We start from the raw sequence: 13,195 nt of genomic DNA on the forward strand, positions 1-13,195 counted from the left end.
AGAATACTGAAGGTGTTAGCCCTGCAGTTTGTCTCTTTGTGGGGCCTGAATACAGTGACTGCAGGGGAGTTTGTATTATCCTGTAACTTGACATAGTCACTTTTTGAGCTGGATGTACAAAAATTCTGGGAAAGCTGTGTGCCTGTGGAGGTGTTATTCTGAGATGTGCAATGGGCTGTTCCACTTTGAAGATCAGTTCAGGTAAATCCTTATCCACTGGCAGTTGTGTCAGCAAGATGAAATCAGCTGGTAGGGGAAGTTGCTCACTGTATAGGGTTTCCAATAATGAAATGCAAAGACCTTAAACACAGAATGCATGTCTAAAAGCTTCCATGGCAAGGATTCTGTTGAATCACCAATGTGACATATGAGTGCAGTTTTTAGTGTGTAGTGGCAATGCTCTGCCAACCCATTGCCTTGATGGTGATACTCTATTGCAGAAGTGCTGGACACCACAAAGTTTACAGATTGTGATAAACAGTGACGACTCAAATTTATGTTGTTGCTCAGTCATGATGGAGGAGGGTAGCCAAAATGTGAGATCCATAATTGCACAAATGCATAGTTTCTGCCATGATGTCAGGGGGAGGTATGGCTTCAGTTCAGTGGTTTACCCTGTAAGCTGCAGAGAGAATGTACCAGAAGCTTCCCTACCCTAGGAGGGGTCCAACGAGGTCAAGGTCAACATGTTGAAAGCAGACCTTGGGTATAACATATTGACCATGTTTTTTGGCTGTATATACTGCATGCTGCGCTTACAGTAGTGGAAAGGTGTACAGCTTAGAGACCAATTTTTGCATTCTCATTTGACTTTTGGCCTTACAAAATGGGATGTACTCCTTGATGTGAAAGTCCATGCAGTCAGTTAAAAACAGACTTCTGCAAGTTGAGTGTGATAAGAGATTTGATATGGTTTTGCAACACGTCACGCCAAACCTGCACTGAGGAGCTAACCCCAGCACTGCATACGATTTTCAACCCAGTTTTGCTATCATCTAGGATGTTGTGTATTTGTTCATCCCATTGTTGTTCTTTGGATAGCTCATCGTAGTCAATATCCAATGGGAGTATGTTCATCTGGAAGAAGCAGTCTGTGACAGAGTTGTTTGCCCCATGGAGACACTGAACATCAGTTATAACCTGTGCAATATAATCCAAATGTCAAAAATGGGCTATGTATGGAATATGCCATTGGGCAGTGATCAGTATAAATGGTATGTTGTCTGCACTCTATGTTGTCTGCACACTATGTTGTCTCTGAAATGACACACCACTGTATTTACTGACAACAACTCCCTACAGTATGCTGAGCACTTGTACTGGGACTCAGTTAGTCTCTGTGGGAAAAAAAAACCAACAGTTGCTGTACTCCTGCTATAGTCTGCAGAAGTACTGCTCCAGTCATCACATGTCTCATGTCAGTTGTGATTGACAGTGCAGCAACTGGCAGCAGGTATGTCAATGTTATAGCATGAGGTTGTTGTTGTTGTTGTGGTCTTCAGTCCTGAGACTGGTTTGATGCAGCTCTCCATGCTACTCTATCCTGTGCAAGCTTTTTCATCTCAGCATGAGGTATGCTGTCTTTAATCTGATCAAATTATTATAGCATTTACAGGATCCATACAGGATTTCTTTTTCTCCATCCATATTTTCCTGCCAGTGCACTTTTCCCTGAAGCCTGGATGGGCAAATGCCACTGGTAAAAGTTCATCACGTTGAGAAATCAATGTAATCCATTGTAGTTCTGGGACTGCAGCAACTGAATTGTGTAGTTGGTTGGATGCCATCATTGCTAACAGAATTGCCAAGGAAGGTCACTTTGGATTTTCACAGTTGGCTTTTGACGTAATTGAGCATGATGCCAAAATGTTTCAGTACTTCAAAAATGATTGTGAGATGTTCCTGACATTCATGTGGGAAGGGCAGAAGACTAGAATATCATCCAGATATGCACAGCAGAAAAGGAACTTAAAGAGAATATTGTCTATGAAATGTTGCCCAGTTTGTGCCACATTTTTCAGGCCATATGGCATGAACAGAAATTTGTATAGCCCAAATGGGGTGATGATCACTGTCTTTGGTATGCCCTCCTTGTCCATGAGGGCTAGAAAGTCAGCTTTTCTGCAGTCTAAAATTCTGAACACAGAAGCACCTGCTTAAGTTTGGGTGAAGTCTTGAACGTTCAATACAGGTAGCTATTGGCTACTGCACAAGTGTTGAGCACATGATAATCATCATATAATTGATAGGTGCCATACTCTTTGGGCAGGAGATAGATGGGCAAGACCCAAGGGCTGACAGACTCTCTGACAATTCCTGCTCATAGTAATTCATTTGTAACTCACTTGGCTGCATGAAGTCTACCTGGGCCAAGTCACAGCACTTTGTTGTGAAAGGAGGGAAGCTGAGGCATAATATTAGACCTGGTAAAGTTCAAAGTCAGATATCATTCTGTTGCAACATCACACACTAGTGATGAGGAGCAGCACTGTCACACACAGGGTTCTCATGTACTCTGAGAAAATTTCAATATAATGACCTGTATTGATGGTGCGACAGGCTTTGCAGTACCAAGATGTCCTGGTGATGTGTGTGTACCTGCTGTCAAAGTCTCAGTGCTCACTGTCTCGTCCATGATGGCAATGCTAGAATGGTGTGACTGCTTCTGTGTGATATGTTGCAGACAATAAAACATGACAATGAGTTCATCTGCAATCAAAAGAATTTTAGCATGCAGTTCGTGATTCTCCTTGTGTGGCGTGATTTTATCTTTTCTGTCTTTTTCATAGTACTTGATGATCTGTTGTAACTCTGATTCCATTATCTGGCAGTCACAGAGAAGTCAGAGATGGTTATCACAAGCAGTGGCAGGGTTTGATGCCTGCAGGTTGTTATTATCAATGGCAGCTGTTCATATTGTGGTGAGATATCAATGATGCTGGTCATAATTCTCCACCACTGTGGTGTGTGTGTGTCCCACATTCAGATCTGGAGAGAAATGGAAGTGGTGAAGAAAGGCTGCCCCCAAGACAGGTTCTTTGATTCTGAGACCAAGAACTGCCATGGAAGCATGTCATGCAGACCCCATTTGATCGTCAAGTGTCTATTCCATAAATCACAATAGACAAATCATTTGAAGCAATAGGCTGGATGATCAGTGTAGTCAACTCAGTCAGAAGGTCCTCTCGGGGGAGGGGCACACTCAATTCTGAACCAGTGTTGATGAGAAGAAATTGGTCGATAGAGAGATCTGTTATGTGGAGTCCACCATCAGCTTGTGGAATCAGGACCAAACTATTTTGCTTCACATGTCACGAATGTAGGTAACTTGGATGAGTTCTCTGATCTGGAGCACCTATTGTGGGCTGAGTTTCAAGTTTGAGTGATTACATGGGGCAAGCACAGAAGCATGCATTGAATCAACACTGGGTGAGGCCACAACAGCTTGCCTGGCCACAGCATGTTGCTGATTGCTGGGGGCATGTTTGTTTTGACTGGCAGGAGGTCACTGATACCACAGCACTTGCTGGTGGCATCATCCTCGGTAGCATCCTTGAATGCTCAGTTTGGCTAGGTTGCCTGTGGCCTTGTGCCATGGTGTGATCCTAAGCTGTGTATCTGGCTGTCATTGTTGTATGGGAAATGAATCAGTGTTGTATCACAGCTAAAAGCCTATCAGCCAAAATTAATTTACATTCCATAGTTTCATCTTCATGCAAAATCATGGCCATCTGTGTCTATGGTGGTAGCTTAGCACTAGAATGACAGAAGGGGTCACAGTGTCACCTGTCATTCTTTTTTCTTCATAGTCACATCCATTTTTTTTATTTTGTTCATGAAATTGTGTGACTTTTCCTAATTTTTTTCTCCTTTTTATGACAATGTATTAGGATTTACAAAATATTTATATTTTCTTGGACATGTCCTTTGATATATTTAGAACAGCAATATGGGACAATTTGACACTGTTCTTTCCCTTCTGCATGTAAGTAAACAATCAAACAATAAAACAGCAACAGTCAGCAATCATGCAGAGTTGTTGGTGCTGATATTGCATCTCGACATGTGCATATTTCAATCTGCTACAATTTATATCGTGTCATTCAGATAATATTCTTTGTCCATGAAAGACATTTTCAAACATCTCATCATCTTGTTTAAGTTACCTACATTCATGACATGTGGTCCAAGCTAGTTTGGCCCTGATTCCACATGATGATTGTTGGTTCTACATACTGGATCTCTCTACTGGCCACAGATAAAGATGGTCATGATTTTGCATGAGGATGAGACTAAGGAATGTAAATTAATTTTGACTGATAGGCTTTTAGTTGTGTTGTTGATGAAGAAATGTTACACCTCTTAGAGAATTCTGACAGTGAGCTGGAAACTGAATTCACTGATGAAGGTGAGTATTTCGTATCAAAGACAAATGTAGATGAAGATATAGACATTATGAATGTGGAGTGATTAGTGGAGGAGGATTTAGATGTTGATTTATATCTATTCTCACCTCATCCATCACAGTAGGACTCTACAAAGATGATCATTAGAGGTGAAACCTAGTGGGAGATTGTCAGTTTTTCATCATCTTGAAGAAGGGTAGCTGGGAACATTCTAAAGAAGTGATGAGTTCCCACTAGATACACTTGTCAATGAGTAGAAACTCAGTTTTCAGTGCTTCCTGATTCAGTTTTATAGAACCAGAGCTACAACTCACAGAATCAAATGTTCAAAACATATTAAAAAACAATGATTGGATCATATCACTTAGGAAACTGGAAAAATTGTTAGCCATCATATGTGCTTGGGGTGTCATTTATATTAATGATATGACTACAGAGGCTCTTTAGCCACATTCTTGGGAACGTATTTTTAACAAGGACATTATGCCAAGGAACAGATTTCAGGAGCATCTCGGATTTCTCCAATCTGATGAAAAATCAGCCTGAGCTGAAAGCCTGCCAGCAAATAATTTTGCTCTTGTATTTGAAAATTTTGAAAAAATTCTTGGAAAATAGTATTTGTTTTTATCGCCCAGCAGAAAATATAAACATGCAGATAAGATGCAGGTTCACTCAATTCATGTCCAACAAACCCAATAAATATGATCTTAATTTCTGGATTGGTGCCAATATAGCAACAAATTATGTATGTAATTCTTTCTCATTACTCAAAAAAGAGGACACACATACACACGCACACACAGAGAAGCAACAACTCTAAAATATGAGTGCATCATTTTGCATGTCATGGGGCCTTTTGTAAGTGGAGATTAAAACATGATGACAGTTGACTTCTTCACACCCCTTCAGTTTGTAAGAAGTTCTTTAATTGGTATAATGAACAAGATCTGCATGTAATCCCTGCTGAAGTAAAGTAGTCAAATGCTGAAATACACTGCACCACCACCCTGTGCCAGACTGGCAAAACAGACTGCACCCTGACTGTATACCAAGGAAAGAAGAAAAAAAAATGTCATTCTTCTGAGTGCACTGCATGCTGAAGTAACAATAAGCAAATAATAAAGAAAAAATCTGAAACCATAACATTCTAAAATGCAATAAAGTATGAGGTGGACCTGGATGATCAAATGACCTATTAATATACGAAAACACTGTGTGCCAGTGCATGTCTTCTACAACATTTTGGACATGGGGGCAATAAAAACATGGTCATCTACAAAATGGTAACAAACAAGAAAATGGAAAGGAAAGAGATCATACTTCAGGAGGCAAGTGAACACTAAGGAATGAAACAACAAGAAGAACATACAGAAGAAAATGTGGGATCAAAATCATCTAGAAAGGAGAAGAAGTGACAAATCAACCTCTGAAAGGCAATAAGACCAGTGACTATGGTGCAGATTTCCACAAAGCCATGTGCAGAAAATGTGTGCATCAAATAGAAATCACCTTTGCTGACTGTTTCTGACAGATTACAGTGACTTGAGAAATAAGTACAGTGAAGCTGTGTAGAACACAGGCAATTATAATATGGCCCATATATGCTAAAAATGTCTAGAAGCTTTTACGAGTACTCAGTGTATGAAAGTCTACAGTTTAGATAACTAGTGTGCATGAGCAAGGATAAATTGGTGATATAGTAGTGTACTAATTATCATTACAACTCACAAAAATGAAGGGATTAGTGTAGTCTAAAATATAGTACTTTTTTAAGTCATACATGAAAATATTTTATGCAGGGTCAAAATAAACTCTTCCTGCCATTTTAGAAATGTTAGAAACTCCACCACTCTAGTGTTAAAGAGCCAGGACATCCATAGCATTTTGTCTGGCATGAGGGTAAAGTCAATTAATGTGTGAAGGTGCCTCAAAAACTAAGAGGATATCTTGGTATCTAATTGCTTGTTGTAAATGACGACATAGTGTCGCTCCAGTGTCCTAGTTAGCCAGTGGAGGAAAGCTGCCTTTGCCATGTCATATTTGCCATAAGCTTTGGGTGTTTTTATGGTATAGCTGAAGATGTTGATGTGCTGCCCATGTGGCTCAAGAAAGCAACAAACTTTGAGTCCTCATTGAAAATTACATAGTTCTGTAGAATTTACTCAGTGACTGCACATAACTGGTTCGTCCGTACGAAATGGTGGCAGCTTGGAGTGAGGTCCTGGTTGAACAAATGGTCCACTGAAATTATGTCACAGATGCGGTAGCACGTGAAGTTGGAGAGCAATGGCAGACGAGCTCTCCAGGTCCAAATGCGGCATGGAAGAAAGTCGCAGAAGAAAATTACCTTGCATGACTTTATGTGTGGGTGCTGCTAGAATGTTCCCACCATGACTGAGCTGAGAAAATTAAATTCCATGCCATGTGCCTGTCCATAACAGTCTGTGGAACAGCATCTTGGTGGTATAAAAACAGGTTGTTCTTGTTACTGAAATCGTCTAGTAAGTCAAAAATCATCACACATTGTTTATGTACACAAATGTCATTGTTGTTACCCACAGCTTGACACATAGAAACATCACTTTCGTATTACACACTTAATGGTGACTATTCCTGCTAGTCTGAATCATTAAATTATGCATTGTGGATGTCACTGTCTTGTACCTATAGTTCACTAGAACTTTAAATGTATATTAGCTCCACTGTTAGAGTGTGAGTGATGAGGTGTAGTACACTGGGTAACAATAGTAGCTGCTGACATTTGCCATAGGGTCACTGATGTGGTGGATCTGGGTAGGAATACTTGTAGCAGAATGACTAAGGCAGCTAGTGCACATAAAATGCACTTTAACACCAGCACTATGATACAGAGGAAAGCTTGTGCACACACAAATGTTCAGAGTGAACTGGCTCAACCAGAGATAGCCTCATTGCTGGCATTCTCCATGCTGGCAAAAGAGGCTTCTTTTCCCTTGCTACAGTTATTGATGGTGGAGCCACCATAGGTTGTTTTCTTTTTTTTGTTTTGTGACTTTCAATTAGACACTAAAATTTGAACAGGAAAGGTTCAATTGTTGCAGATCACCAGCTCTTGAATATTATCCTTTCATTGCAGCAATCAAAATAGTTTCTCAATTCTTAATTTATATCAGAGTGAATAGGTTGCATGGTCCTCTAATTGATTTACCTCATCTCCAAAAGCTGTTTGTTAGTTCATAAATTTTTGTTTAATTAATATTATAATATTATCCTCTGAATGACAGTGTTCACTGAGACAAATGATTTCTGTTCTTATATTCTAGATGAATAATTTGCAATTCATGAACTATACACGAGTTTTATTTTAAAAGTCAGCATTAGACCTTTGGTACTCTGTTGCATAATGTTTATTTAGTTAAGTTATCAGTAGGAAATATACAGCAGCTAATTAATGCATCTGAATTTTTCAAAGTAGCTTCATTCTGTCAATTTTATCACATTAACTTTAGTTTGAATAAGCATATATATTTTGTAGTAGTTTAACATTAATTAATTATTAATGTGATTTCTAATAGTTAGTTCAATTTATTATTGTAAATCTTATCTGCTTCCAGATCCTTGGAGGTTCTTCTTCATGGTGGTATTCATGGTACACAATGAGTGACTGAGTGATCTGCTGTCTGTTTTCCAAGTAAGACTGAAATTTTTTTTGAGTATATATTTCCAATGTATCCATTTTATCTTATAATACTGAAATACTTTAGTAATAATAAGGGAAATAATTGTTGCATATTCTTGTATAATCCTCCAGGAAGAACTTTTGTTGTGCTTCTTTATATTCTGACCATTTATTACCAGATATGAAATAAAACTTATATTTATGTAAGCAAATAATTAATAATCATATATTTCACAATAGTTTCTATCATCTCCAAGAATTTCACCATAATGTCTTTATCATGAGGACTCATAAAATCCTACCAGTGCCCAAATCCAAATTTCCTGTGGGTCAACACTACCTCTCGGGATAGCCAAACAGATAATGAGGTAATTACTGATCCTTTCTCTTGCTGATTATCACTTTCCTATCTTGGATAATTTGTCAATATCTTATTATTAATTGTTTGCCAGTATTTTCCTCTAAACTGTCAAATTTATTTTCACAGCAGGTACTAGCTATTTCACACATACTATATGCAAATAACTGAGGAATGATGAAAGGATTCTGGAAGAAGGCGTTTTCAGCTGAACATTTCAAAATAGATCATCAGACAGCCAACATATTTGTAAAATCTCAGGTAAATATACAACACTGGTTAACCACTTATATGATTCAGTCTACTATAATTTACGACAAATGATATAACTTCTTGTTGTGAAGTTGACAACGAAGAAATTTTTTAAATCATTAAAAGTGTCAGAACGTTGATGAAATTCTTGTGCGATTGCTGCATTCGTTATTTAGGAATAATATGTGAGATTAAGTTGTACTGAAGAAAACAGCAGTCCTGCGGAATAACTTATTTCAAGCCAACGAGTAGTCAAGGTATACATGATCAAGGACCTACCAGCACGTATAAGAAAAAAATTACAACGCTATGGATACCATAACCAGTCACAACAGAAGAAAAGATCTGCATTGATGTTTATTAAGAAGCATAATACTGTTACAAACAAAGGTGTTCATACCAAGTGCCTTTCTTCAGAAAATATTTGGGAATTTATTGCATAAGAAAACTTAATTTCGTGAAGGTGCAATTTGTTATCTTCTGTGTGTTCAGGGAAAAATGTAGGCCCTTTAGCAGGTAGGAAATAGGTTTTATCTCACTGCTGTTTTTTATAAGCTCAGAATGTGAATGGGCAAGAAATGCTCATCCAAATTCAACAGAGTCCATCAACATTTCTTCTTCCTTGATGAATGTGTCATGCTTATGCTGAATATTCCCTTGCTTAAAAAGAATGAATTTAGCATCCACATATTTATGTTGTTATTAGCACCACAGAATAAGAGTTCCACTGCAAATTATATCCTCTTTACCTACTACGTTAAGTAAATCACATATCCATATTTGTATAAATGAGTACACTCTAATTTTACAGTGGCAACTGCGAGATGGCATTTCAGTTCCATATTTATTATATCGAGCAGTGATTGCCATATTCTTCCTGGCTGTGTTTATTGTCTCACTGCTGGGAACTAGCATGATGCAGAAAAAATCAGTACTTGGCTGGAAATGGCTAATATACCTCACAAACTGGGGAATTACAATGTGCACTATTCAAGCCGTCTTTGGTCTGGTTATTGTATACATTGCAAAGTTGAAGGAGAAGCATCAGATATCAGGTAAATCAATATAAGTGATAGTTATTACTAATGATAACAGTAAATCATTTGACAAAAAGAATTATAAAAAACTTACTTCTATTTTCATCCTCAGCAGAGGCAGGCACTGACACCATGCCACTGCACTACAAAATTTACTGGGCTATTCACACAATAGCTACAACAGCTGCTGTATGTATCACTATTTCTTATTGGTCTGTAGTGTACAAACCTGGTGAGTATTTGATATGTACAGCAATTTTATTTACTGTCATAAATATCTTATTTTCAGATTTTTAAAATTTCTTTACCAGTCTTTTGTGAATAATGTAATGATTCATTGCATGTCAAATGAACTTTGGCTAACAAAGAACATAGAATCTGAGAAAAACACTGCTTAAAAATAAAACAAGAATCATAGGTCTGCTTATTCCAAATCAGCTATGTACTAACACTTTCTACATTTTCTGACAAATACACAAACTGTGGAGCCACTTTTGAGGCATTCACTGAATACTTCTCTGATTTTTTAATCAATATTAGTTGCCTACTGTCCAAGAGTATCATTCATTTATTAAATAACCTAACAGATTCCCAGACAGTCTGCAATCTGCATTCATTTAACTCCCATTTATTACTATTTACACCTCTCACTCGGTACATCAGTGTACACCACCTACATGTTTTTTAACTATGTTTATCCACCCATAGACAATAAATACTGTATGATGTTGCCTTATGTACATGTAAATTTTATGTGAATTCATTATGATGAAAATACTTCACACCAGGTAATTCAAAGGGATGTATACACAGTAATACAAATTTAACAGTATAGTAAAGATGCAAGTCACGTCACACACACACACACACACACACACACACACACACACACACACACACACAAATAACAAAAAAAACTGTCTCTGGCTATGATTTCATGTTTCAGGGGATGGAAAAATTGCAGATTTTTTTTAAAAAAAAGTTTTATTGGTGCTCTTGTGTAGTACTTCTTTTTGCTTACTGAGAATGGAATGCTGTGCTATTTCAGGTACTGCAGCTATAAAAGTTGTCTGAAAACCTTCAGCACTGGTCATAATACGTGATATACATTTGTATATATGTAGTGAGGGTACAAGGTAGAGATGTTTAAGATAATTCTTAGACCAAAGCAAATGGAACTGATGAAATCTTCGTGATTTGTCAGCTGAATTGCGGTAACAAGAAGACACAAGGGATACAGCTGATAACCCAATATTTCATCAATGAGATTTAGCAACAAAGCCTGCATTTGCATAGATGCTGAATAGAGTTTTTGTTCAAGTTTTATAACATGGGCATTGAAATTTATTTTTCATCTACATGAATCCCCAGAAATATTGTAGAATTTACTCTGTCTAAGGCTTTGTCACCCAGTTCCAGATATACATTTACACAAAGGAAAGTAAGGGAAAAATTTGTGTAGTCACAAACTTTTGTACAGTGGACTACATACTAAAAGCAAAGATGGTATCTGTTCTTTCGGACACGTCTGAAAGAACAGATACCATTGGTGACCATGCAGCTCTCAAGAATGAAATGATAATTAAATCAAGACCCTAAGCTGCCAACAGGCGTTAATATACATCAACTAGGACAGTTGAAAATGTGTGCCCCTACCGGGACTCGAACCCGGCATCTCCTGCTTACATGGCAGATGCTCTATCCCTCTGAGCCACCAAGGGCACAGAGGATAGTGCAACTACAGGGATTTATCCCTTGCATGCTCCTCGTGAGACCTACATTCCCAGCTTAATGTCCACACACTACATTTGTAGTGCCCCTGCCCATTAAACTCATTACATCCGGCAGACAATCTTACTGAGGCCCATAAGTGTGCATCCAAACAGAAGAAGGTCAATGGCCAGTTAGCCTTAACTATATGAAGATGGTATCTGTTCTTTTGGACATGTCCAAAAGAATCTCACGGAGAGCGTGCAAGTGATAAATCCCTGCAGTCGCACTATCCTTGTGCCCTTGGTGGCTCAGATGGACAGAGCATCTGCCATGTAAGCAGGGGGTCCCAGGTTCAAGTCCCAGTCAGGGCACACATTTTCAACTGTCCCTGTTGATGTGTATCAATACCTGTCAGCAGCTTAGGGTCTTGATTTAATTATCATTTCATTCTAGAGAGTTGCACAGTCACCGATGGTATCTGTTCTTTCGGACAGACACCATCTTCATATAGTTAAGGCTAACCGGCCATTTATCTGCTTCTGTTCAGATGCACGTGCATTGACCGAACTCTTACGGGACTCGTTAAGATTGTCTGCCACGTGTAATGGGTGTAATGGGCAGGGCCACTATGAATGTAGTGTGTGGACATTAAGTTGGGAATGTGGGTCTCACGGGGAGTGTGCAAAGAATAAATCCCTGCAGTTGCACTATCCTCTATGCCCTCGGTGGCTCAGATGGATAGTGTGTCTGCCATGTAAGCAGGACATTCCGGGTTCGAGTCCCGGTCAGGGCACACATTATCAAATGTCCCCATTGATGTATATCAGTGCCTGTCGGCAGCTTAGAGTCTTGATTTAATTATCATTTCAACATAATAAAAATCCTGACCAGTGGTGTGTGAATTTAGTGTAAAATGCTCCTCATTACAAAATTGAACGGCACTAAATTTCCTACAAAAAAGGCCTTGTTAGTTTTTTTCAGGACTAATAGGGATGGAAAAATTGCAAGTTTTTAAAAACAGTGTTTTAATGGTATAAAATTGATGTTTATTGTTAAATGAAATGGGTTAAGAACAAATATTATGTTTTTGTATCACATCTATGTGCAATAGAACAGTATTAAGGGATAAATTGTACTCTGCAGGTGTAACAGGATACAAAGGTGAAGGTGCTGATGTTGATGTCATTCTCTCTGACGTCTCTCTCGACTCCTCTTCCGAGGCAATGGAGGTTGATGTCAGACTGGGACAATCATCTCACCCCAAAACTGAGCCTACACCTGTTGAGGGCTCTCCTCCCCAACAGAAAGTGCAAATGAAGGTACTCCCACCCTGATAGATGGCTCCCATTATACAGTGGAACATGAATGGATTCCGAGCACATGTGGAGGAAGTGAACCTCCTAGCACGGCAACGTCCCCTGTGCTTGTGTTTACAGGAAACGCATTTCAAACCATCTGATGCTCCTGTACTAAGGGCCAAAGGCGGAGTCGCCGTGTTTGTCAATAATGACCACCACTTCTCTGCTCTCCCCCTGAATACTGAGCTGCAAGCAGTTGCAGTTGAAATTCATCCACATCGGAAGCTTACCGTTTGCTCCCTTTATTTACCCCCTCTGGATGCAGTGAACTTAGAGGCTCTCACAGATCTTATTGAACAACTCCCCTGCCCATTTCTCCTCCCGGGAGACTTCAATGCCCATCATGTCCTGTGGGGCTCCACTTCTCTTTGCGCTCAAGGTCGAGTTTTGGAGAGCCTCCTAACATCTCAAGT

General features: G+C 38.9%; 1 protein-coding gene across 10 annotated transcripts in view; it reads left to right on the forward strand.

Moving 5' to 3' along the window:
- Positions 1-13,195, forward strand: part of LOC124798322 (protein rolling stone-like) — a 167,777-nt gene that overhangs the window by 133,344 nt on the left and 21,238 nt on the right. For 5 of the 10 annotated variants that reach the window (XM_047261664.1, XM_047261663.1, XM_047261666.1 and 2 more), the window contains 5 exons: positions 8,000-8,076; positions 8,305-8,432; positions 8,552-8,683; positions 9,486-9,729; positions 9,824-9,943. In XM_047261664.1, coding sequence (XP_047117620.1) covers positions 8,597-8,683; positions 9,486-9,729; positions 9,824-9,943 — 451 coding nt within the window. In that variant the 5' untranslated portion in view covers positions 8,000-8,076; positions 8,305-8,432; positions 8,552-8,596. The remainder of the gene's footprint in view (positions 1-7,999; positions 8,077-8,304; positions 8,433-8,551; positions 8,684-9,485; positions 9,730-9,823; positions 9,944-13,195) is intronic. The other 5 variants (XM_047261670.1, XM_047261669.1, XM_047261672.1 and 2 more) reach the window with 2 other exon arrangements.

Source organism: Schistocerca piceifrons, chromosome 5 (assembly GCF_021461385.2).
Source record: "Schistocerca piceifrons isolate TAMUIC-IGC-003096 chromosome 5, iqSchPice1.1, whole genome shotgun sequence".
Taxonomy (NCBI): Eukaryota; Metazoa; Arthropoda; class Insecta; order Orthoptera; family Acrididae; genus Schistocerca; species Schistocerca piceifrons.